We start from the raw sequence: 26474 nt of genomic DNA, 5'->3' as shown, positions 1-26474 counted from the left end.
GTATGATAGTGGTAGTTATGTGGTATGGACCAGCAAGAGATAATAGTGAAGCAAGGCTAACAACTACCATCCATGGAAACTCATTGATTTCACTGACAAAAGATTCCATTCTGTGCACTGCTACTCAAGAGGTTGATACTTGACCTTCTAATTTAGGCCTGGCTATAAACAATAGTCTAGCCGTGCTCTGGTCTTTTTGCGTTTATTTCAACAGAGGCTTCCCATTTACAAATCAATCCATTGTAATCTTCCCGTCTGAATTTCCCATGTGATTCCCCAAAGTTGCGAAAGCGACAGGCGGAGTTTCGTCACTCCCAGTCCTTTGAAACGCGCCTCTCTATGAATGGATTTTAACCAATAATATTACAGGAAAAATTATTGACAGGAATTATAGCCAATCAGCTTTCAGTCTGAATCATCGCTCAGCTCCTCCCCCGACTCTAATTTCACCGCGTTGTAGCAGTCCTTCACCCGCCAAGACCTCCCCGGGCCGGCTGGGACACGACCTCCGCATGTCCCTGGACTCATTTTGGATGGAAGCGGACGGTTTTGTGGCCCGGCGAGCGCCCGTCGAAGCTCCGGGAGTCGACGGTCGAGAGATCCGATGGCTGGGCGGCAGAATTCTGGACGCTACTGGAGGGTTTCACGGAGCTTTGCCTTTCACGACACCCAGAATGGACCCGGACTTTGCCCCGGCGGGAGTGCATCGAGCTACGCCGATGGAAAGCTCGTTAGATGTGGATACTGAAATAGACTATGAAGGCTTGCCCCAGGGAGCAGCCACCAGCACCCACATGCTGGCAGGAGCCGTGGCTGGTATCATGGAGCACTGCCTGATGTACCCCATCGACTGTGTCAAGGTATTTATCACACTAATCCAAAGTTCAGCACAAACTTTTGCTATTCCTGTCATACATTTGTATCATTATTTAGTATGTGTGTATGTTTATTTAAAGTACGTCGTTATTTAAACTATTTTTGTAGCTTGTTAATGTCAAAATAAGCATTAGCTGTCACTACCAGATCTGTTGTCATGGAAGTTACCCCATTCGCCCCACGAAGTGCTCTACACATGCGCGAACCGGTTTCATTTATCATAAACTACTTTTGTAAAAAAAATAATAATAATAATAAAATGTTTTGGCTTTAAAAACGAACAGCGTTGTAATTTGTTATCCACAAATACTGCACTAATCATGCAACATGCAATGGGTAGGGTAATTACACAAAGTTTTAATGATGCTTGTTTATCTTGTGTGTTATTACATTAGCATTTTCTTTTTTAACTGAGGATTCAGCTTTTTTGTTGCCTTAATCAATCACAAAAGCAACTACTGGAAGTAATGCAGTGTAGTGTACTGATGAGGTATTATGACTTAACAAGTAATACATTTGTTTGTAATGTTAGCCTGTTAGCACGTTTGGAAACGACACGGATTGGGCAGGCGCAGCGCTGTAGCTAGGCCTCTGCTGAAGCCTGCACTCGAGTTAGCCCCATGCTATCAGCTATAACCTTGCTATCAGAGGTCACTTATCAAATAAACTCAACTGGAAACAAGATAAAACAAAATGTGTCATGACAGAATAAGAATACACTTAAACCCAACGGTATGTCGTATTTGTCAGACGATAATCAATGCATGAAAACAGCATTACTATTAGTTTTATGTTAAACGTGGAATGCTCGTATTACCTAATAGCCATAGAGACCTATGCATTGAAGCAGCTGTCTTTGCAACCTGCCTTGCTAAAATACCTTAAGTTTATTTTCTTCGAGAGTTATAGGTCTTATTTCAAAGAAAATTATCCTGTAGCTTTGAGAAAGTTATGCAAACATGATTAGATTTAAATTTCCCGATTTTGCATAATAAAAAAGTTTAGTAAAATTATAGCTTGGTAAGTAAAACCTTGTGATTAGTCTTGTCTTTTTTGAGTGATACTTTAAATAGGATAACACAAAAACTATCTACAATGGTTTGTCTGTTTGGTAATCTAATCTTCAATCAAATACATTCATTTTACAGATGAAGACTTCACCTTTGGCTGTACATTTTTACTCTGATACAATGTTTGATAACTACATAGAATTCCATAACTCTATCAAAAGCACATGGCACTTGGTTATTCACTTATATTGATGTATATTGGATTGCAATACACACATCTAAAACCATATGTAAATTATTTTGATGTATAACTAGCTTGACCCTCTACAGATCACCAATTGCCTTATTTAAAACACGATACTGTAAGTTACACCACACAGGGCTGTGACATTGAATCGACTAATCATGACTAGTTGACTATAATAAAAATAAAATAAAAATCAATTAATTGCTGACTAGCCGAAGTTGGTTGCAGGTAGCCCCAATACCACAAATAGTTGTACATAATACAGACCATATCGGCACTTTTCTGTTTATTTATTTTATTTGAACAAATATAAATGGTTCATGAATATCCTTCCCGTTGTAATATATTTGACTATGTAATATTTGCTTTTGTTTAGCTGCATAGTAGGCTATTTACGTAGCACATTCTTGGCAAAACTGAGCTATTGTTTCTTATGGGCTGATGATAAATCCTTAGACTTCCTTATGGTAAGTATGCCATCTGAAAAGGAAATGCATCAAGCGAATTTACAAGAAAATTAATTATGCAAGTTCCTTATTCGTTACAGTTAATGTAAAAGAGAAGGACCAGCCCTTGTTACATAAGGCATACTTACACAATACCGAAATAATAAATGTGATGCAAGTTTAATTCTCCCATTATAAACTGTGATTAATAATTTACAATAGAAAGTTTATCAACCTTGAAATTTATTTTATTCATTCATTCATTTACTCTCCAAACTTGTTGATAACTTTTAACTATTTAATAACAAAATCTGCCTGTGTGGAACAATTTGGTCTTGTCACAGTAACTAACTTGAAAGTGTGATATATTGCTACTACAGATATATCACGATAAATGAAAATATTGAAACTTGAAATTGAAAGAACAATGACGACTTACAGCAACTGCTGCTATGAAATTGAGGCCGATTAATTAGTTGAGGCAAACTTTAGGGGATGTTAAGTTAAAAGTACTTTTCAAATTGAATTGATCAAAGATGGTGATCCTATGTCACATGGCCAAACAATTACAACAGCTGATGATTTAGTTTTTGTGGTTTTTACTCCTGTTTTCTTCACATTATTCATGCCTCTATTACCCCTTATCTCATATTCTGCTGTAATAGGCTAAATGCCCCGCTACTGACTTCCATCGTGACATCAGATTTAGTTAGTTGCTCAAAAACATTAACTACTGGATTGGATATTACCAACAACAACCTTGTTTGTCAAAAAAGGCATCAAAAATAAACTGCTAAACTCTGCAACGTGCATTAATGGCTTTCTAAAGAAGCTCTAGTGTAACGTATAATTGAGTGACAAAAAAACTTTTTTTTTTTGTGTTTTTTTGGTTGTTTTGTATTGCTGCTTTGTTTGAAAAAACAATAGTTGTCGTTAACGATCACAAGATTTTAAAATCCCAAACCGGGCCCACATATTTATGTTAAGTTGTAGCGATGTTCTCAAATGAATTTATTTTTGTGAATGATAAAAAAGTGTATTCATCTCATCTGGGGGATTCCCTTAATGTTTGGTATTTTGACTTGTGTTTCATGTCCCAAAGCCTTAAACTTCCCCAAATTAACTAATCCTAAACCTAAATGTAATCCTAACCACAACCTGACAGTGAAACAATATATAGTCAAAAATAAACATTTGCTAAAAAAAAAAAAAAGAAGCTAACACTAAGATAAGTCGAACATTTAGGGAGTCTGATATCACTGATATTGAATCCAGTATATCACCCATCATTACCACTGTATAATGTTCTGTATGGGAGTGATCAGTTTTGTTAAATCCTAGGCTCTCAAGGCAAAAACACAGTATTTCTCAGATAAACTTTACTGGGATTAGTTTGTCACATGTTTCTCTCACTGCATCAGCTGCTGTTTGTGTGACTTGAACTATTGTACTGTTTTACCGAAAGAAATGACTGTTCATCTCCCCCTTAGTTAATGTGAAATAAAGAAATACTTATACAAATAAATCAAATGTCATCTAAGGTTGGGTGATAAGGCTAAAAAATCTTGTTTTTTTTTGCACAGCCTGGATGATTTTAATTAATTTTAAATGAATCGCAGTTAGAGCAGGGACTAATGGTCTTTCAAACGAGGAAGATCTTTACATTTTGAAAATCTGTTATTAAAAACAACAAAAAAATTATCAAATTAATTTAATTAATTGCCCAGCTGCTAGCCTCATTTAAATATTCAAGCAGAGAGCAGATCCTTGCGGCTTCTGCTGGTTACAGAATCACTTTTACTTATTTTTCACCTTGCACAAATACAACATAATTATATTCTATAACACAAATGCTGAAGATAATATGTAAAAAAGTCCACTAAACTTTGATTCAAATGTTGGTAATATTTATTTTGTATGAAAATGTTGGGAAAAAGCTACTGCATCATAAATTGCACTTGAACAGGAAGACAGCTCCATCACAAAAACAATGCTTTTTGTGTTTGTGTCCAAATGTTCTCTTTTGTTTAGTTCTATTGAAACAGCCTTGTTTTATTCACATCAGAATGACTGGGCACTTTCCAGCAGACTCCGGTTTGAGGCAGTGTAAATATTTAACATTTCAGACATATTTGGTCATTTCTATTTATAAAGTGTATTCTTCATATCTGTAGTAGAACATACTTCCATGGTGAGTTGTGGCCTCAACATCGCCCTCTAGTGTTGATGTAAACTTCAAAATCAATGAGGCAATTTTATACAGACACCTGTAATGTATTTTATTTCTCACAACTCTGAGATGAGTCGTTGCCTATTGTTTGTTGATAAACACAATAATAAAGTTAGACATAAATTGACAAACAAGCCACTCATTAAGGATTTAGTCAGTAAAGTTCACAATTATAACAGCATTCTTGACCCTTTCTTCAATGTCTCTGGGGCAACTTGTTAGGACCAGTGGGACCAACCTGCAGATCTTGAGGTTGGCTTAGTCCGGACTACCTTAGTTGGAGGATTGGCCAGATTTTGGCTTAAACTAGAGATCGACCAATATGTGTTTTTTTTTTTTTTTTCATGGCCAGTGCCGATACTAATTGCTTAGAATACCGAGAAACCGATGGCTGATAAGCACTGCTGATATTTTGGGACTGACTTTGATTATTTTCTCCAAATTATATCATTTGATTTTAACTTTATGCAGTGTCCTTTGTACTGAAGTGTTCAAATTAATCTTTTCCATATTATATTTGCTAATGTTTAGTTTAGGCTGCCTAAAAAACTGATATAGGCAGCCTAAACTTAATATTGGTGTTAGGCCATTGTGCGTTTACTGAAATGCCCTTTCAAGGCGCTTTTCTTCATGGAAGTTTTGTTTTGAGAGGAACAACTTTTCTGCTTATACACACTTTTCATTCCTGCAGAAAACCAACTCAGATTCCCATCTTCCTGCTTCCATGACTGGTGAATCTATGGTCTCAGTGATCACCCCTAGTGTTGATATGCACTTTAAAGATTTAGAATTGGATAACTTAATAAGGACAGCTGTTTTTTTTTTAATGTAGAGTATTTTATGTTTAGACTATTCTTTAAGAGTACAGAGTCCCATCTTGGTCAGTCACTCTGGGAGATGAGCTTATGAACAAATAACAAGAGTTAGCCGATGTTCCATTAACAGGCCAGTCACCTGTATCTGACTTGTTTTTAATCCCTTAATCCCTTACTGTGAAACATTTGCAAAGTGATGACATCTCCATGGAGACAACAGGTGGTGTACCCTCCACCAGAAAAGTTGCATGGTGCACATTTTGATATGCAAACTTCCTGTAAAAAAAATCAAAAAACGGTCAAATGTAACAGTTGAACCAAAAATTGAATGGCAATGTCTCTATTTTAATTTGTACAGCTCTCACAACACAGTAATGGGTTATGTTCACTAGAATTTGATTATGTCATAATCTCAAATTGTGGGCGTCAGCAACAGAGAACACACTGAACTTTCTAATTACTGGGCCTCTCCACATAAAAAAACTGGCACAGAAATATTGACCATAAACCAGGTCAACAAATCTGCAATCTGACAGTTAAACAAAAAATGTAGAAAATGTAGAACTATAGAGTCTCTGTAATTTAAGACTGAGCTTGAGACAGGTCAGAATTCTACAATGTTGTGATGTTATGTGGGTAAAATCTATCCCTCCAAAAGCCCAGTTCATCAACTAAATCATAAATGTATCCTCTTTTGTTTACAGACTCGAATGCAGAGCCTCCACCCTGAGCCTGGTGCACGATATCGTAACGTGATGGATGCGCTGCGGCAGATCGTTCGGACGGAGGGCGTGTGGCGGCCTATTCGTGGCGTTAATGTTTTGGCTGTAGGGGCGGGGCCTGCACATGCGCTCTACTTCGCCTGCTACGAGAAAATCAAGTTCAGGCTCAGTGATGCCATCCACCCTGGAGCTAATAGCCACTTTGCTAATGGTAAATCTAACCACAAACCTTATAGTTTACTTGCAAAAAAAGTAGTGTTTTATGTACAATTGGTTTACTGTATAATTGTAGTTTTTAGGCATATCTTTTAAAAGTAGATACTCATTTAAGCTAATATTACTGAAATCATAGTCACATTTACAGTTGGATGTTTCCTGAATTGTTTTTGCATAATTTTCTTTATCTGAACTAAGACAACATGGACATATTAGAGTTTGAAATTTTAATACTGTTATTACACTAGTTGTATGATATTAATCTGAAGTATCTGTCATTGAAGATATTTTGGTTTGGCTGTATTCACTTGAGTTCACTATGGGGCCTTATTGTTTATTGAGTCTATTAAGTCTATTAGTCCTTGTATTAGTTCAACTGCTTTTGTGTCCATATACTGTGTGACCTTTACCAAACAAATATTTATTTTCTCTGCAGGAGTAGCAGGATGCATGGCCACAGTGATCCACGACGCCATCATGAACCCGGCTGAAGGTAAACTGTCTCTCTTCAGGAACTTACACATTTATGTTCAGCTGCATATAGGGCATCTTAAAGTCTGGGTTTTGTGAGAAAAACATTCCCCAAGCTTTGTCCTGGTCTAATCCTGAAGTGATTATGACTGTTTTTTGTCAAATTGCCATTTGATATCCAACATTATTCAGCTATATTTTTGGATTGACTTTATTCTTGGTTTATAGATCTATTTAAGTCCCTTTATCACAATTTTACAAGCCAATATTTGCTGATACTTGTTGAGTACCTTACCCACCTTTCTCTGTTGCAGTGGTAAAACAGCGCATGCAGATGTTTAACTCTCCGTACCGTGGGGTCCTTCACTGCATCTCGTCTCTGCTGCGGTGTGAGGGCCCGGCCGCATTTTACCGAAGTTACACCACCCAACTCACCATGAACATCCCCTTTCAGGCTCTCCACTTCATGACCTACGAATCCCTCCAGGAAACTCTCAACCCTCACAGACAATACAACCCCACCTCTCATGTTGTGTCCGGGGCGCTTGCTGGAGCATTAGCCGCGGCTGCTACGACACCTTTAGATGTCTGCAAAACCCTTTTAAACACCCAGGAAGCCCAAACGGTGATGATCCAAGCGGAGGGGGCAGGTGCGGTAGGCGGGAGACACATTTCAGGATTGGGAGAAGCATTTCGGACTGTCTACAGAACCGGAGGAGCAGCAGCGTTCTTTAAAGGAGTCCAAGCAAGAGTGATCTACCAGATGCCCTCAACGGCGATTAGTTGGTCTGTGTACGAGTTTTTCAAAAATGTCATCACCAAAAGGCAACATGAGAGGCTATTCAAGTGAAAATAAACCAGGAAAAGTTTTCACCAGGAAAGTATTAAGATAATAAAATGGCAAACTGGAAGCTATTGTTTTTAGAGTTTATTCAAAATGGAAAGGGACGTTCAACACAAAACCGTAGTCAACTTTTGATTCAAACAGGGAAAGGAACTAAACATTTAATAAGTGAGAACACACTTTAAAGCTTCGATCTGTAATTAGACTGGTCAATCCAGCCATGCTGCAGCCTAAAGGCCAGGTAAGGGGTGGAGGGGCAGGTTTTTGCCATCTACTGGTGGAAAAAAACCAAATAAATCTAATAAACTTATGGATGGTAGCTTTAACACATTATTTTTGAAAAAAAATATCTGAACTCAAACTTTGTAGGTTGGCCACCATTTTAGCTAAGATATTTTATGATTCACAAGTATGATATTCTAGGTTAAGTTTGGCTGCATTTTAGGCAATCTAAAATGGCTTTGATTATACCCCCAGTACAAAATGTGCATAAAAAATGCTATTAAAAGAGCCAAAAACGGTGGAAAGCAGTTTTATCTACTCTACATCCAAACATTGATATTTTTGTTCCTCAAAGGCCATAGTCCAGCACTTTATCAACTTAATTTTAGTACATAATACCATTTTCAAAGGAACAACAAAATTCTAATGCACGTTTATTCAGCACCTAAGGATGTTGGAAAATATTTGCTTATTTTGAAATAGGTTTGTTACAACTCATTGCCACCAGAGGGAGCCGCACTCAAACAAGTGAGAGATTGTCAGAGGGGTTGTTTTATGTGGAAGTCATTGGACTGTACAGAATGACCTCCTCCTTGGTAAATTAAAGATAACATACATTTTAGCATTATATTTTAAACGCACATGTTTGTCAATAGCTCAAGTGCCTCAGTAATATAGAATATACATATATTCGTCACATTTAAAAAAAGAGGTTGAATAAACCTTGGGTTTAAGAGTTAACTCCAGGTTAATCTTTCCTGAGACGCACAACTCAGTTTTCTGTTTCATGAAGTAGGTTTGGAGCAGTATTGGAAAACTCAGAGATAGTAAGCCCTGAATTTAGCAGAATTTATCAATGGATCCCAGAAAAGAGCATTCACCATGGCAACGAAACCAGTGAAGACTTTAATGACATAAAGTCATGTGACTGTGGAACATGCTTTGGACAGATCATTCAGGTTTAATATAAAAGAAATGTGGAGGAGCACATTGTTTAATCAATTTATACTATTTTAGTATGAAGATGCAAATAAGATTAGTTCAAAATAACTATTTTAATATTTGATCTAAGATGTTGAGAGCTGTGTAGCTCATTGAGTTTTTAAATGTATGCACTTCCTAACACACTTTGGTGCATATAGTAACGAAAGAAGTATTTGAGTAAAATGAGTGTAAAGAAGAAATGAATACAAGTGAAACCATTAAACTCGTGTCCAGCCTTATTAAGTGCACCTAGTCCATCTGTGACAGTCCAGTCAGAGCTCTACTTCAGGAGCAGATTGATCTGGGTTAGAGGAATAAAACCTGCTCTGGACCAGGTTAGGTTCAGAGTGAGTTACCATGGTGATTACTCAGGGTTTAGGTTAACTCTGTGTAACTGAAAAGTCGCTAATTGAGCTCTTTTCCGGGCTAACAAACTCTTGAGTTTGGACTAAACCTGCTTCTTGAAACGGGGCCATTATTCCAGACCAACATTTGATGCTTCGTGCGTAAAATATATTTTTCTAAAAACTAAAATTTAAACCCATTAAAATTTAGGTCATATTTATTTTTGCCAATATATCTTAAATGTGAAATGTACATTCATTTATTTTGCTAAAGATGCTAGCAATTTAAAAAAGTGAAGTGTATTTTTAATGGTCAGATAAAGAAGGGATTTAGGTAATGCTGTGACCAGCCGCCATGCTCCAACGCACAAAATACTACAACAGCAACCGCTACAGTGGTCTTTAAAATAATACAACTTAGCCAGAGGTGGAGCCAGAACCAGGATCTGTATTCGGTTAAAAGTAGCCTATAATAACTTCAGATGATATGCCTGTATAAAGTAAATTATTAAAAGTACATCTTCTACTACTACTAAGACTACTGCACGAAATTTGTGTTTCTTATGAGAAATATACACATAAACACTCAAGTTATATATTGCCTTTTTTCAATAGATTAACACACTAAGCATTTTAAAGTTTATGCACATTCACTTGTCTAGACTAATCAAATTGGAATTTCTTTAGGCCTTGTTTAAATTTTCACTCAAGTTCTTGTGCCTTTACTGGCAACAACGGTAATTTTGTGTGCACAGAACGTTTGGCTGAATATTGGGTACTTTTACATATGATTTATTTATTTATGCTTGAGTATGTGACACGACATTTAAATTAAAAAATACAACAGTGTGGGAGTAAATAGTAGCAGTAGTTGGACAGCTTGCACATTTATTTTTGGAAATTTTTTAACTTAAAAACTACCAATTTAAGTGATTAGATTGAGATCTTAAAAGAAAGACAAAATGGGTGTATGGTTCACCTTTTCTACTGCAAGAAATTTGTGTGTGAATTTAGTTACTTTCTTCCTCGGGGCAAAGCAGTGCACTTCAGAAACCTACAACCAGTTAATAAAAATATATTTAAGAACAAACTTTAGAAGCAATGGAATTGTAGTGTGGAGAACTGTATGAAAATTGTGAACATGTTTTTTTTTACTTTGACCTCTTTGACCTTTGTTTCATTGCTTTGAAGCCAAAGACTGGAACAGAGTGGACAACATGTGAACTCTAAATATGAACTGTGTGAATTGTGTACATATAAAGTTTATGGCAGCTCCTCGCAGAAGCAGGGTCTTCTCTTGGTGCTGATTCCAAGCGCTGAGCGAAATAAATTAAACAAAAATTAAATTTAAAAACTGGATTTGTCTTTATTTTTTAGCATTTAACTCAATGGTTGTTTGAAAGAAAGTGCTGCCGAAACTTTCAATACAAGTTTCAAGATTGATGCGTTGGACGTGTGCAGAGGGACAGTGGAAATATTTGTAGGATGCAGAGGTCAGAGCAGTTGACAAGTTTGTTAGAGAAGAGGATACATGCATGAAAGACTTTACCATTTCAAAGGCTATACTTGTCAATTGTCTAATCTCTCAAGCTAAGCAAGGCCAGGCCTGGCTAGTACTTGGATGGGAGACCCTGGGAATTTCTGGTGCCACAGTGTGGAAGCGGTGGCTCTATTGTGAAAACACGTTGACTCCTTTCACCATACACCCAAACTGCCCAGTGTGAGTGGTGTCTGGAGGAGCCAATGCCAAAGGGAAGATAGACTCCACGTTTGTGTGTTCGATTTTCCCTTTTTTGCTGTATCTGGTATTTTGTATAGCCTAATCTCCAATCATTTCTTCATCTGTTTTGCTCAGATGTCCATCCCAAGCAGACCATGTCTTGGAACGTCTTACGGCAACCAACCACCAGGCTCCTTTAGGCAAAACATATAGGCTACACTCTGTTCATGACAATAAATGTCTAGCCTATATTTGGCTCATGGTACATATTTTATACATCCCTGACTATAGGCATTCAGAAATCTCTCATGTAGGCCTACGGTTCTTATTCTGACGAATGACACTTTTTCAGGTTCCCTCGTCTCGCCCTGAGCCATGTCTCCAGTTTCCATTACGCACGGCTCATGTGCTTGTGGACGCTCCCCGCGGCCTACAAGCTCCGACTCTGCCACTGACGTCTCCTGTTACCTCCATGACCTTTGACCCTCTTCTCCACCGCATTTGTATTGTCTTATCGTTAACCGATCCGCGCTGTCGGGCACATGCCAGGAGGTCACCGCTCGTCTGCCGCGCACACGACGCACATGACGCGGGTCACATCCAAGGTCCCTCTCGGTGTTTGTTACCCCATGGGGCGTTCAGGGTGCCTTCCGGACAGGTGTGAATAGATTAGGTCTTCGTGAACAAGTTGAAGGCCAAAGAAACTCGTTTCTTCTTAGATCTTTTCTTTCACCTATACCACCTATCCCCGCCCACTGTTCGGTGTAGCTACTTGCTATTATAATGAATTAATTAACTCTGGGCACATGTAGGGTTTAAAATTGTCTCACGGCCATTATTTAATAATAAAAAAAAACATGTAAAGCTGCAAATGCCACTATGAAAAGGAGTGGCCTATCTGCAGAAAGTCAATGGACCTGTTTCTACTATCAAGCTTATCAAGCAATATGGATATTGATAAGATTAACATCCATATTGTGATTTTCAATTAACCAAATGTAAAATATGGATAAATTATGCTATGATGAGTTTTTAGAAATAATCTTCTGTAATGATTCTCATGAGACTGGAAATATCAACAATACCTGCTTCTTCAGTCTTTTCTTTTGCATTTGCTTGTTTTCTGTTGGCCTTAGTATTCAGTTTGTTTGTTTGTTTGTTGTTGTGTTTTTTTTGCTGTTTGTTCTTGTTTTGTTTTTTCCCACAGGGGGGCCAGTGACCATTAAAGACAGTGTGAAATGTTTTGCATTTAGGACATTCTTCTCTCTGTTCATCATGATCTTTTTACCCACAACAGCTGTGATGAAATGAAACCATTAATTATTGTAAGTTTTTGCTTTGCCTGGAATGTTGCACAAAATGGCATTAAACGTATCTATCTTCATAAAGACAAGCATGCCACCAGGCCAAGTTACAGGTCAGATCTGTAGAGAGGTGAGCCCGCTCACAGTAAGAATGCATGCTTTTCCTGGTTGTTTTGGTTATCTGAATACATGCAAGTTCAAGTTTAATGCCATACTGTGTAGTATTCCAGGCAACAAAATAACAAGCATGCGGCAAACCCCTAACCAAAAAAAGTTTCATAATGAACCTTTAAAACATACCATATTCAGTAAAACACCTTTATAAAACCGTAGACTCCACTTGACTGCATGTGTCTGTTGTGAGAAAGTGTGTTGATAAAAGGTCCTCCTGGTGAGACTGCACAGGTGAGTGTGAGAGGAGATTAGGCTGATGCATGTTTAGTGAAAGTGGCTGATTTATGGACTTCCTGTACAGAGCCGTGGGAAGATGAGACCCAGACATGCAGGATGAGAGCAGCGGACTCAAGTTTACTGAGGACAGAGCCTGGAAAGAGGTGGGAAAAATCTGCAGCCATCATTTAAAAGCACTGTTACTTCAAAATAATATGTACGAAATAGAATATATTAACGTTGTCACGATACAAAAATTTCAAACTCGATTTCATTACTAAGGAGTTGGCTCGATAGACAATTCCAATTTTGATACCACAGTAATAATAATTAAGTCACAGGCAGCAATGATGGTCCTCACATCCCTGTGCACATGCCTCCCATGTGACCGCTGGGGACTTGCAAACGCAGCATCATGCCATTCTCTCTTCTTGACAGCCGCCCAGGCTACTATCTGCTCCTTTCCTTACTCCTTCCTAACTTCACTGACTAATTCAGATAAGAATTGAAAGTTCAGAACAGAAAGTTGATCAGAAATTTCTATCATTGAACCGGATGACATACATCCAGTTCAGTGATAGGAAAGCAGTTTCCTAGGAGCATTTTACCAATTTGGATGGGGTCTTAGTAATGTAAATTTAAACCCAGTTGGACTAAGCAAGGGTGTGTAAGATTTTTGCACTTTGCACTCCTGCTGGCCAACTGTGAAAAATACCCTATATTCGTAACAGATTTTTTTTTATACATGGAATTTAATTTTCGTATGTTAATGTTTCATGTATAGGGTAAGGGATGCTACAGTGTACACTGCTCATATGATTATTAGTTATATTCATGCCAGGATCACGCAATAGTGAATCAAATTTGAGCTCTCTAGGCCAATATTTGTAGCCGTGAGAAGTGATAAAAAACAGTAAATAAGAGATGGACGATAGGTCAGAATTCTATGGTGAGATGCTGTTTAATTGGTTCATGGTTAATAATGGTGATCAAAAGACTCCCACTTCACATACGACTTCAACTGTAATGTACTACAGCAATGCTAATCACGAAGAATGGATATGAATGGTTCACGGTCTAAACAACTGATACATCTTAAATATTCTGTGACTTAAACAAGTAACAGACATTTTTTTCATGTTTACTTTAACCTTTGAGTTAGCATTAGCCATATTAAATCTGTCAACTGGACAAATCGTTGTAGGAGTGAAGATGTTTTGCTGCTCATACAAGCCGCTTCTTCAGTTCTGGTCAGATTACTGGTGGACACTGCCTTATATCTGTCTGAAGGGAGGGGCTAACTACACTGAAACTGTAAACAGCTATTGTCTCCAGTTTCAGCCTTAATGGCCCTGTTCAACCTTTAATGGCCCTACTATTGTTCTCTTTTGTTTCTTTTGTTTGCTTTGGGACTTGACAGTTTGTCCAGTTGACAGATTTAAACTTTATCTTTTGCCATGGCTTAGACCTGGATGACTGAGGGATTACACAGACATTAGCCATATTGTTTAATTAATTTAGCTAGAACACGCTGAGGTTGAAACTCTTGATGTTCTACTGGAAAATAGTGCAGCATACGTCTGATAAAATTTTCAAAGACATTTTCAAGAGTCTGTGATCAACAAAAACATTCATTGTCACGCTTAAGTCTTTGATTTTAAACAAAAAAATGTGAGAAAGACTTAACCTAGCTAGCTTGTTATCTGAGAGAGACATGTTCAGCAGCACAAATCAGCTCACCTGTTCTAGTACTAAATCAGATTAAAACAAGGATCAAAGTCTAACTTGAGTAACTGCTTCAGACAGAGCAGTGCCTCTAGTTTCCCTGGAGAATGTTGATGATACTTTGCAGCTGATGTATCAACATTTCCTGGTGGTATGATTCTGACTAGAGGCACTATTCTGTCTGAAAGTCTGGCACTATAATATTCTGGATGAGGGTCCATCACCTGTTTGTCTCCATAGAGATGTGGTTGCTGTACCTGGAATGTTCCACATCAATGCATTAAACATACTGTATCTATCTCCATGCAGACACACAGGTGACACAACTAAGCCAAGTTATAAGTCAGATCTGTGGAGAAGCAACCCCGCTCACAGTATGAATGTGTGCTTTTGAATTATATTATTATTATTTAAGCAATAAAACCACTTGTAATTGAGTGAATGTACAATAGAACATTGAATACTTTACTGTGGAGTATTTCAGGCAATCGAGAAAATTTTTGCTCAAATCCCTGAAAGAAACTCTGGTACAGGTGCGTTAACAGGCTGTGGTTGGGTTGGACAAATGCTTAACAATGTCTGTGACCAATCTGATACATGAGTCTGGAGGCACAAACACAACCGTATGACAACACAACCATGCAACACGCAAAATGTAGACTCATCTGTTTTTCAGCCGCTCCACATTGTCATACTCCGTGTCCATTACAAAGACAAAAAAGATTATTGAGGCTGTTTTGACAAAGGGGGTTTTACTTTGAGACAGAGGACAAGTAAAATATATTGGCCTACAGGATAATAGGGTTTGTATTCAGATGCTTGCTTAGTCTGTTTTCAGGTTAATTATGTCTGTAGAGTCTCTAGAGTTGGTCTACAGATGGAGCTGTAATACTACTACTACTTTAAATCTTGGCGTTGAACATTTCAGGCAATAATATCCCCAGGAGACATACTCCCCACCAGAACAGTTACATAGTGCTGCAATTGAAGAAGGCAGGAGAGAGCAGCGAGACATGTTCAAGTCTGACAATGACATGGTTTGGCTGTGGGAAAAACAATTAGCTCACTCAATTTATTTTTATTTTTTTTCAAGTTGAAACAATTGATTTAGTGCACATGAACTGAATATGGAAAAAGGTAACAAAATAGGTCAACGCAATTTTAAGTGCTCTGTTATGTTTTTATGATGATGGCATCATGACGCTGGTACCACAAAGCTAAGCTGAGGATGAAAAAACAAGTCTAACAAATATCATTTGTATAAATATTTTTGTTTATCTCTACATTAAATCTTTATTCGGTTTTATCTATTCATGATTTTATATATAAACTACAGAAAAGAAAAAGTGCATTTGTGGGCTGGAGAAGTCTTTCTTTGGTCCAGTCTAAAACCAACAGACCTTTGGTGAGCGCCTCCAGAGGAGTCTTACTACTGTGTCATTTAACATTTCTTCCATCTGGAAAACAACGATGTCATAGGCAAAAATAACATTTTTTTTAATGCCGTTTTTTTTAATGTGGTTTCTCAGTAACCACTTTTGCCAGTTGATTTTTATCCATAATCTTCTTACAAGTAAACTTTAGTGTTTCATTGTCACCTGTGGTTTATAGACAACATTAAAATCTGGCCAACTGTCGACCAGAGTCTTCACAGCGTCATCTGAGGAGTTTTGAATGTCACACATCCATACACCTGTGCAAACCGGACCTGAATGGCATTTATTCATGTTAAAAGTCCTGTACTGTACCTCATATTTCACAGTGAATTTGAGGGAAATCCATCCTCCAGTACAGATATATAAGCTCTTGGGGTCAAATATGCCTGAGTGCTGTCTGCATCTAATTAGAAAGTGTTTTATCGTGCAGTTGATGAGTGCTTCAGCAGTACAACAGTGACACTTATAACAGTGCGTAGAACAACACAAGTTCTGATATAGAATGTAGTTTTCCATTTACCATTTTTCAGTTAGAACAGAAAAACTCAGCTTGGGTCTCTGTGAGTTGTGAAAAGAGCTTATAAACTAATTGCAGTGAATAAGTAGTGTTAACGCATAACATACGAGGACCTCCACTTCACATACAAGTTCAACTGTGATACATTACAACAATCACCATCTGAGTGAATAATACCACATAACATAAACAATGTAAACATTTGATACAGGTTAAAGCTTACAATATTATGTGATATAATTAGTTAGTGATATAATATAGTTACAGACGTTTGTTTAAAGTTGTCGTACAATGGCATTAGCCATATTGTTTAGTAATAGTTAATAGGTTCTGTGCACAACTGTATGTGGCTAGTTCTGGTCAGATGTACAGTACTGACAGATGAGGCAGCTGTGGGTCAATGTCACTGACAACATGTTAAACACTTTACAGCGGCAGGGAAAACTTCACAGGGAGGACACAGGGAGGAGGTTTTGTGCAGTGTGTTTTTGTGCCTCAGTGCTAATTCTAACTTTTATTGAAACAAAATCTAACAACACATTTAATTCGTAGTAAAGACTACTCAGTTATTTGTAGGTATAGATTATTTCCAGTGAAATTAGCATTAGCACACAGAAGAGTCCTCCAGTAAAGTTTTCTTTTCATTTATAAATCAAGTGATTTTACAGATAATTTTTTCATTGATGCATGTGAAACGAAGGAGCTCATGGGTCAACCATCATCTACACAAAATTACAGAAATATTTTAAGTCGACAAAATAAAAATGTTCATTGAAGGCATTTGGCCTTGGTTATGCAATTTTCAGTAAGTTTTAAATTATTTTTGACAATTGACATGTCACTAGATTGACATGTGTATCCGTCTGAATAGAGTTCTACACATCTATCTGGGACGGCTCTCGCTAAAAGCGATCGGAAGCAATGATCGGAGAATTCAAAGAAATACTTAATTCTGATTGGCTGAAACGTCTCAACAGAAAAATCTAACTTCTAACTCTAACTTCATCAAGTTGAGAGAAAAGCATGGACATCTTCCATGTTCACAAATACACAAACTTCTCCCCTCCACATCTATTTTAAAAAACTAAACACTACTGTACTTACTACGTTTTTCGGTCCTGTTTGCTTTGGTTTGTTTGACGCTGGCTTCTGTCCAAACCACAATGCTGCCCTGTGATTGGACTGAATCACTGGTGAGTTGAGACCTACCCCATCAGGAACGTGTCAATATTCATTCTCAAGAGTTTGAGAACTAAAATTGTGTTTAAAAAAATAAAAAAAAATAAAAAAAATTGTGCATTCATTTGTACGCATTTTTTCTTCTAGTAAAAGAATAATGGATATGGAAAAGTCACTCTCTCAAAGTAAGTGATTGTTAACTAAGGCCCAACTCTCCGTTATGTTTGGTAAAAATGTTAAAGTTAATCACATAAGATCTTAATCTTGTACAGTTTTGACATTATGACATGTTTGTTTTGTGTTTTTTGTTTGTTTTTGCTTGAAATGTTAAAGAGTATAGACAGATTGCAGAACTAGGAATACTTAGATACATTTTACTTACTTACATTTTTTGAGGAGGGTCGACCTTGTAATCTGATTTGTTTATTTCAGTGACGTGTGTGAAACGAAGGAGCTCATGGTCGTCTCATTTTGAACATAATCCAACTTCTCTCACCTCTCACCATTTTGAACAAACTCCCATGTAGTTGAGAATGTAGTTTGTGTTTTTGATGAGGAGGAGATGTCAAAAGTATGTCAGGGTACACTTTTGCCGGTCCGCGGTTTGATCCAATATTGCTGACACCCTGTGGGGTTTAGGGCAGGGTCATAATACAACTTTTTACATGCTGGGAAATGATCTATCAATTTGTTTTTGAGCCATGCTCCCATTGCCCCAATGAAAATTGATATGTGGGGTGGCACTACCAAGTAATTTTTTAAAATATATTTTTTCCTTATGGGTCAAAATTAAATGTTTGAATTTTTTGTCCCAGTCATTGGAGTGTTAGTGTATTGTTTACTACAGTGATTTATGGTGATACTAGTTTTGGCATTGATTAGTATACTTATAGTATAAGTATACTGATACTTTTGACAACCCTGGTAGTATATGCAAAACTATTCATAAGTGAACCACATAACGTCATTATTAATTACTGATTATCTGTAGCTTAGTGTATGCTATTGCTATGCAGCACACATCATACTCTTATGTCAGCAAATTATAATAGTTTGCTTGCACAGTACTGATTTACACACTTGACACTTGGCGCAAGAAACTCCTATTGTCTGAAGTAAGGATCTTGACATTCTTATTTCCCACAATTTCTGGTGTCGATGACAAAGTAGAGGTATAACATATTGTAATTCAGCACTACTTCTGTGTTTTTGTACTTTTCTTTTCATTTTTTTTTCTAAAAAACTACCACTTAAAGTGGTACCAATGGAAATATATTGTGATAGAAGAACCAGAGAGCACAGGTGAATCTGAACACAGGCCAGGTGAAGGGAGGGGGGACAAGTTTCACATCTCCCATCTAGTGGTGACAAAAAAATCAAATAAACGTAAGGATGGAAACCTTAATATCTTTGCAGATGTGGCCAGTCTGACGGATGTGACAGGTTTGCCACATTGGCCACACTCTTTTCAGGATGACTTTTCTGAGGAAGGTGACAGATGCTCACCAAAAAATGTCGAGGTAAAACAACCCTTTTTTGTCTTTAGTGTGTGTTGTGTGGATTAGAGTTGGTTTCGAAAATGACCCCCATGGAAGTGATACTGCCCGAGCCAGCCCCTTCTCAAAGGCTTGGTCTCACTGCATGATGTCATCGAGTGGTAATCCAGGAAATGTTCTGTTATGTATTAAAATCCACACAGTTTCACTTGATTGGCGACATTATATGCTGTCACACTAATTGCAAAAAGGTTTGAACAGGTATAAGACTTCAACAATTACAACAATAATTTCCATGCACGCAGGAGTTCCAACGGGAATCTACTTTGTAAGTACTTTGTTTAAACCTGCCTTTGTGGGCAGGGCTTTACTCCTGTGATCAGCCAATCAGATGCACCGATGAGGAGAGTGTAAGTGTGTTTTGACATTTCATTTACACATGAATACAACCTCCTCCAGAAGCTCTTAACAACGACACAGTATTCAAAAACACTGATAAATGGAGACAAGGCCCGGTTTGGACATATGTAACATTGTTTTTTAGTTACCTGAAGTGGAAGCTAGCGTCAGTAAGATTAACAGTTTATGAGTCCATGTGATGGTTAAAGGTGCACTATGTAACTTTGTCTAATGAAGGGTTTGCCACTTCTTGTCTCCTAATAGATGTCATTGTTTTGTTTTTTATTTGCGTGGACCTTCAAGGCAAAACGATATTGACTTCACTTGGAGAAAAGAATGTGGCTAACCCTCTATTAGAAAAGTTACATAGTACATCTTTAACCATGAATTGCACCTTTCGATTAGTTTAATACAATTGCAATTACAAAGCATGAATTTACCCAAAATGGTGGCTTACATTTTTTTCAAACAATAAGCTAGCAATGACTTTCTCAGTTTTGTTTTCTTTCTCTGTTTCATATGACAGTTCAAAGCTGAGTGGACAAACTAAATAGATTCCAATTGAGATGGAGCAGGTAAAATTACAATCATGAATCTGCAGGCTTTATACTGGGGTGTTTACTGGGATGATCTGACCGTATGGATTCACAGTTTGCAGGTTTTCCTTTGTGATATTTAGAAATATTAGTGGTTTTCAGACTTTAAAATGTGATAATGTTATACTGCCAGATGTGAATGACAATGTAACCATGAAATATCCCCCCACAAATATATATGCAAGATAAATCTATAAATACTGAAGCTGATGATTGACTGCTAGACTCAAGAACACACTATTACAACAAAATTCTGCTAAACTAAATATTATTATCTGACTATAGGATGCTGTGATGTCATGTGAAACCCAGTAGCAGGGTAATTACCCCCGAGTAGGATTGAGGCTTTTGGACCCCATCACTCACATTCTGATCTGAAAACAGCCAACAGCCTGTAGGAATATTTTAAATGCTGATTAAGTGAAAGAAAAGTTCATTGTTGTTTGTAGTTTTTGTTGATATAACTTTTCACTTGCACTTGACTAATATTATTTTAAAGTAAACCCCTCCAGATTCACGTGGGTCCAGATTTCGCCTGTTCTGTTCTTCTTCAGTGGTGGGTGAGCGCTTTGTGTCCAGGCTGGAGGTGAATGACCCTCTTGGCAGAAATAAAGGCCCCCTCCTCCAGCTCGTTCCGGAAACAAAAGCGGAAACTTGTTGCCATTGATGGGGCTTGTTCTCTGCACGAGCCCCCGCTGTCCGCGCGCTCCACAGGCTCCGCGGCTGGAACAAAAGCGCACACATTTTTGCAGCGCGAGCCTGCTCAGTCCCTCTTAATGGGGAATATTAGGACGTCAATCTGGCGAGCCCTGTGCCCCTTTGTGCCGTGAGCGCGCTCCCGGGCTCGTCTCGCGCTCCTCCGGGGATCTCCGTGGGACAGCGCGCGCCTCATTGTGGCTTGTGGCAGCGGGACAAAAGCGTCACTCGGCCCAAAGACCCGAGCCCGCGTTTACGAACAGCGGAGGTCCCCTTAGCCCCATACGCAGCTGTAATCCAGGAGTCTGGAACAAGAGCCGTATCTACACCAGTTTGACCAGCGCTCGGCTTTAGCCTATAGACTGTGTCTGTTTAATGTAACATGGTAACCTAAGAAACCCTAACCCTGTAGCTATTAAAGGCTTATGCCACAAAATGCCATTCTAAATGTATTTAGAAATTGTTTATTTTTTTATTTAAAATGTGTTAATTATTAACCCCAATATCAATAAATTGCAAATGCATGTTCAAATCTTTAAGCTGAATAAAGCAACACACAATAACACCAATAACACTCATTAATACATTTAAATCATTTAAAGTGGACCAACGCGCACTGCTGAAGGAGACACAGCAGGAGGCTCGGCATCTGCGCATTTATTTGGAAACTTTTATAAAGTCAAGTTAAAGCAGTTGAGGTTCTAGACTCCACAAAGTCCTGAGTCCAGGCTGAACCGAGGCTTTGGTCCTACGTGAAGCGACAGTAGACCCAGGGGTCCAGGTAGATCCAGTTTAGTGGTCACGTGGCCTGTTTGTTACCACGCACGAATGCCCTGGCAGGCGCTCATGGGACCCTGCGTTTGCGCCTGCGTGGACCCCAGGTTGGCGCTCGTGAAAGAGCCGTTGTTTGATGGGAGGGTGTGCAGTCCACTGTACGTACAACTGTAATTGCTCGTGCACGCGGGCGCGCTATACGAGTACGCGCCGTAGCCGCCGTAGCTGTATCCGGGCGCATACCCGGGGCCCGAATAACTTTGTGCGCCTCCGATGCACGGTTTCCCGTCGCGCACGAGCACTGGCACTGCCACTCGACGAGGCGGCGGGGGCGCGTGCTCGAGGGTACGGTCCTGGCGCTGCCTCTTGCACTTATAGCGCCGGTTCTGAAACCAAATTTTGACCTGGTTGGACGTGAGCCGCAGTGTTGCCGCGAGGGCCTCTCGCTCCGGGGCGGACAGGTACCGCTGCTGCTTGAAGCGCCTCTCGAGTTCCAGCACCTGCGCTTGAGAAAATAGCACCCGGGGCCTCCTACGACTCCGGGGTTTCTGTGCGCGCCGCTCTCCTTCAGCGCGCGTAGACTCCGAGGTATCCTCTCTCATCAGCACAAGACCCTCTGTGAACACAAATACACAAACACATAAATATAATGGATGTATAACTGAATAATGGAAATAAACGCTGTCTCCCTTCACGCGCACTCTTCGGTTTGTGATAAAAACCTGTGACAAATTTCATGAGCCGCAGATTGAGATGTGGTTCTAGAGGCACGGACTCTGCCACTCCATGTTGTGTTTCATCACGTGACAAACCAGTCTGGACTCAGTTCCTGGTCCGGCACAGACGAGCTTTTGTCTCGAGACTCTTCACTGGCGCCACTTTACGCGTGTCACCGCCTTAAATCACCTGCGTTTGACACATGCTCTTTACGCAGTGGCACTGAATCGCTCCAGACTTCTCTTCTGTTGCTAAACAAATACAACCTAAGTCCTCGTTACTCTAGAACTCCTGTCTTAGCTCCAAGTTCCCGTAAATATATGTTTGACTCTTCTAAATAAGGAGTCCTAAACCCTTTCACTCCCCATTGACCTGGCATATGTCCATACTGTATTTGTACAATACTTGAAAATTAAATTGCAGGTATAAAGTGACATTCATTCTGTCAATAAAACTCCTCAAAGACGGGTGTCAGACTTCACTACTTAGGCTCAGTTAAACCAACGAGGCAGATTTATGGCGCAGTTTACAGCCGTGAGCCAACCACATTTTTATTGAGGTCGCAACATGAATGACTTCATTACGCACCGTTTAGTTCCTGTTATGTGTACATTAGTCTTCAGTCACTAAAAGACAGGCACTTTTGTAAATCGTGGATGAAGCCGTGGTGTCATAGGCGGTGTTTTCTTCACCAAGAGAATATATGTAACTAAATGAACCTATAAGAATTGCATTTATTCTTGACCAATTATTTTTCAGCCATTCATTCCAAATATAATCAATGCAATACGTGAAGTTAGTTGTGCGTAATATGTTGCTACATGTGGTGTTGGTTTATTATTTTTTCCTCAAATATTATAATAAAAAAGTTTGTACCCTATAATTCTTTGTTGTTGTTATATTAAAAAATAAATACTTTTCATAGGCCTAATTATTTTGGGGCATTTAATTCACTTCATTTTGAGATTACAGGTTATGTAACTAATAACTAATAACTATAACTAAGTGTAAATAAAAAAAATATATTGAATTGTGGTCAGATGTTTATTCAAATAACATAATAGCACAAATAATATAATAAACTTAATAATATGAAACTGCAAATCAGCGTGAGTAAATTAGTGAAAACAAAACACGGTATGTCCCCTTTTCAATGGGATCAAACTATGAATTTAGTATATGATTTATTATTGCATCTGGCTGAATCAACAAGTAGTATACGTTATATTTATACGTTATATTTTAGTTTAGTTTACTTTGGCCACTGCAATATAAAAAATAAAAAAAAATAAAAAAAAATTGTGTAGCCTTTTAATAAGGGTCATTACGCACCGCCGCCGTCATCAAACTCTCAGCATTAACCATTAGGTGCCGTTCCTAATAATTATGTCCTTGTGTTGGAGTCTATAAGGAGTCTGTAATTGTCCATAATAAGGCGGTACATTAGCGCACTGTTCACACGAGTTTCAATTAAGAGAAGTGCTTTAGTTTGATTCGATTAAGCGTCGGTTTTGTCAGACCAGCCTTAGTAACATCGTTAACGACGTTTCCATGTTTTGTTTCATCGATATTTCTTTATTTCACCGCAATGCGAGAGAGAGCAATCTTAAAAGTAGTTAAAAGTCGCTCCTTCTTGTTCTATTTCCATTCAATTTATTTCCTGACCATGATATTTATATAACTTTACTATGTCAATCAATTTATTCATAAGTCTAAAATATGTCTGCAAAGTCCCTGGGTCATCTGCGCACCAGGCCATTTCAACTTTAAAATTCCACTTTAATCTTTTTTAATGGATCATATTTTTATTTTTACTATTCAGTCGAAACATCTTGTATATAAAGAGGGTAGTTAACAATTACGCATGTGGAGATGGGAGAAAAGCTATTACTGTCTGGTCTTTGTTACATCATATTCAATCAAGCGCATCAATTAAGCCCAACTAAATATTTTTGTGTGCTGTTCAGTACAACTTAACTTTCCTGTCGCTTATCTTCATTATTCAAAGATATTTCTAGAGACATTCAACTGTCCATTATTATGATGAGGACAGTGTTTGTCAAAAGGAGCATTATTGCCCCGTTTGGCGCCCGTAACAAAGTTTATGCACCAACTAAACTAAACTAGACATAAATGGCACCGATGAAATTAAATAAAACAATGAAATTAGTTATACTACATAACATAATTTTTTTTTTTTTATGTCTAAATTGTAGCATTAATACACCTGAAACAGACTACTGACCACTGCTTGACGTGCGCCATAAACATTGTTCATTTTTGCTTTTGTTATTTGTTTATTCGTAATGAGAAATATGCATCTAGGTTCAACATACTGGAAATATTTTGCATCTATGTAACCTATAGCCTACATTTTGTGGAATTATTAAGTATATCTTATGCGCAAATTGAACTGAATTTAAACGTAAACTTTACGCAGCTCCACCCAGGCCCATCTCAGGCCAGTCCTTCACATATATATGTACATTTCCTCCTGTTTTCACGTGCAATTACTAAAATAGTTTAGATAAACACAAGTCACACGGCCTAATACAGTAGGCTACTCTATTTCCAATCTGAAACCATGTCCTAATATGACTACTACTTTTTGATGAGTAACGCGTCTATTTTCAGTTTGGCCCTAAATTAAAACTTTTCAAGTCAATAGATTTTAATTGACTGACGTGGCTTTACTAGCTTATACTTCTTTTGTTTTTTTGTTTTTTTGCTGGCATAAAATCAGCAAAAAAAAGTGAATTATTTTACTATTGATTCTTTTGAAGAATTGAGGATTTTAAAATGCAGTGAGCTAAAACTCTGAGCTAAAACTCTGTACTGGATGATTTTATTTTCAAATCTTTTTCTGTTAAAAGTTTCAAATTCAAAGTGGCCTATGGCGCTAACCACGGCATTAGATTTTTATAAGTGGTTATATGGTTTATTGAGGTCCATGCGAGCACGCCACAGGACGCATGTTTGTTCTGTTTAACCGTGTGTTTTTACTCACCGGGGTCGTGCTCGTCCATGTCGCCGCGTGCCTCCTCCTTCCTTCCCGCTGCTGCTGCTGATGCTGTGAATAGATCCCGCTGCTCCTGCTCGCCCTCGTGACCCCTCGTGAGCGCGCTGAGGTAGGCCAGGTTGTCCTCGGGCGCGTCCATGTCGTGGGGCCCTCCTGTGAGTATCGGGGGCGCGCAGAGGGTCGGTGGCGGGTGCGCGCAGGGGTAACATCTTTGCTGCTGCTGTTGCTGCTGTTGTTGCTCTAATTTAAGGATGTCTTTTACAGAGAATGGCGTGGACGCGCTCTGCAGCCCTACGTCCTCCATGTCCCAAAGGAAACTCGCGTCTAACAGTGGTTTGCTCATCAAGCTCCAGAGACGGTCTACTCCAAAAAGGCGCACGTAAAAACGACCTCAAAAACACCTCTAATAACAAGTCTTTTAAGTTCTGTCCAAATCTTCACAAGACAAGGGATTTAAAAATGTTATTCAGTTGACACAATTCAATGTTCTTTTACTATAGGCCCTACTGGGAATACTGAGGGATTACACAGACATTGTACAAAAGTAGCAAAAAAAAAAAAAAAAAACAAAGAATAAAAATAAAAAACGAGGGTAAATTACTCCAAAATAACTTGTATAGTTCAAAAACTCATTTAAACGGCGAAAGTGTTACGAGAGAACTTACTGCAAAAGTTGTCCAGGTGGTCAAAAATGAAAAGATGGCCAAAAACACCTCCTTTTTAGAAAAAAAAAAAATCCTCGGGTATGCACAAATATTACAGCGTCAGCGACAGCGTCAGAATGTGTTCATTTATGAAAACCTACTTAGTTATTGAAATACTCGATAAAGTGTGTGCGTAAAAGTTAAACAAAACATTAGTCATGCAGTCAAGGCAACGAGTCACGCTATTAAAAAGTGCTGTTAAGATGCACTTAGCGTGGGCTACTTATATTGTTCATCCAGGTCCATGAAAAAGCAAAATGTCACACGTGCGTAAAAGTTGGCCCCATCGAGTAATTTACGCAAGTGTTTACGTTCAAATTAGGTACATTTAGAACAATATAAAAAGTTGTGAACGTAAAAACGCGTAAAAGCCTG

The 26474-nt window shown here is 38.4% G+C and overlaps 2 protein-coding genes across 2 annotated transcripts; one reads left to right on the top strand and one right to left on the bottom strand.

Moving 5' to 3' along the window:
* Positions 1-450: 450 nt before the first annotated feature.
* On the top strand, positions 451-10781 carry LOC117373120 (mitoferrin-2-like). The gene is made up of 4 exons (XM_033968997.2): positions 451-860; positions 6329-6557; positions 6999-7055; positions 7348-10781. Exons 1-4 carry the CDS (start codon positions 513-515, stop codon positions 7881-7883), a joined length of 1170 nt encoding a protein of 389 aa, XP_033824888.1. The 5' UTR covers positions 451-512; the 3' UTR covers positions 7884-10781.
* Positions 10782-21391: 10610 nt separating this feature from the next.
* On the bottom strand, positions 21392-25848 carry LOC117374315 (homeobox protein Nkx-2.5-like). Its single transcript, XM_033970396.2, has 2 exons — positions 25384-25848; positions 21392-22275 (listed from the first exon to the last, which is right to left on the bottom strand). The coding sequence occupies exons 1-2, from the start codon at positions 25736-25738 to the stop codon at positions 21701-21703; spliced, it is 930 nt and encodes a 309-aa protein (XP_033826287.1). The 5' UTR covers positions 25739-25848; the 3' UTR covers positions 21392-21700.
* Between the last annotated feature and the right edge of the window lie 626 nt (positions 25849-26474).

The sequence above is a fragment of the Periophthalmus magnuspinnatus genome, chromosome 1, assembly GCF_009829125.3.
Source record: "Periophthalmus magnuspinnatus isolate fPerMag1 chromosome 1, fPerMag1.2.pri, whole genome shotgun sequence".
Classification (NCBI taxonomy): domain Eukaryota; kingdom Metazoa; phylum Chordata; class Actinopteri; order Gobiiformes; family Gobiidae; genus Periophthalmus; species Periophthalmus magnuspinnatus.
Note: the sequence above shows the minus strand (reverse complement) of the source record. Positions and strands in the feature narration are given on the sequence as shown.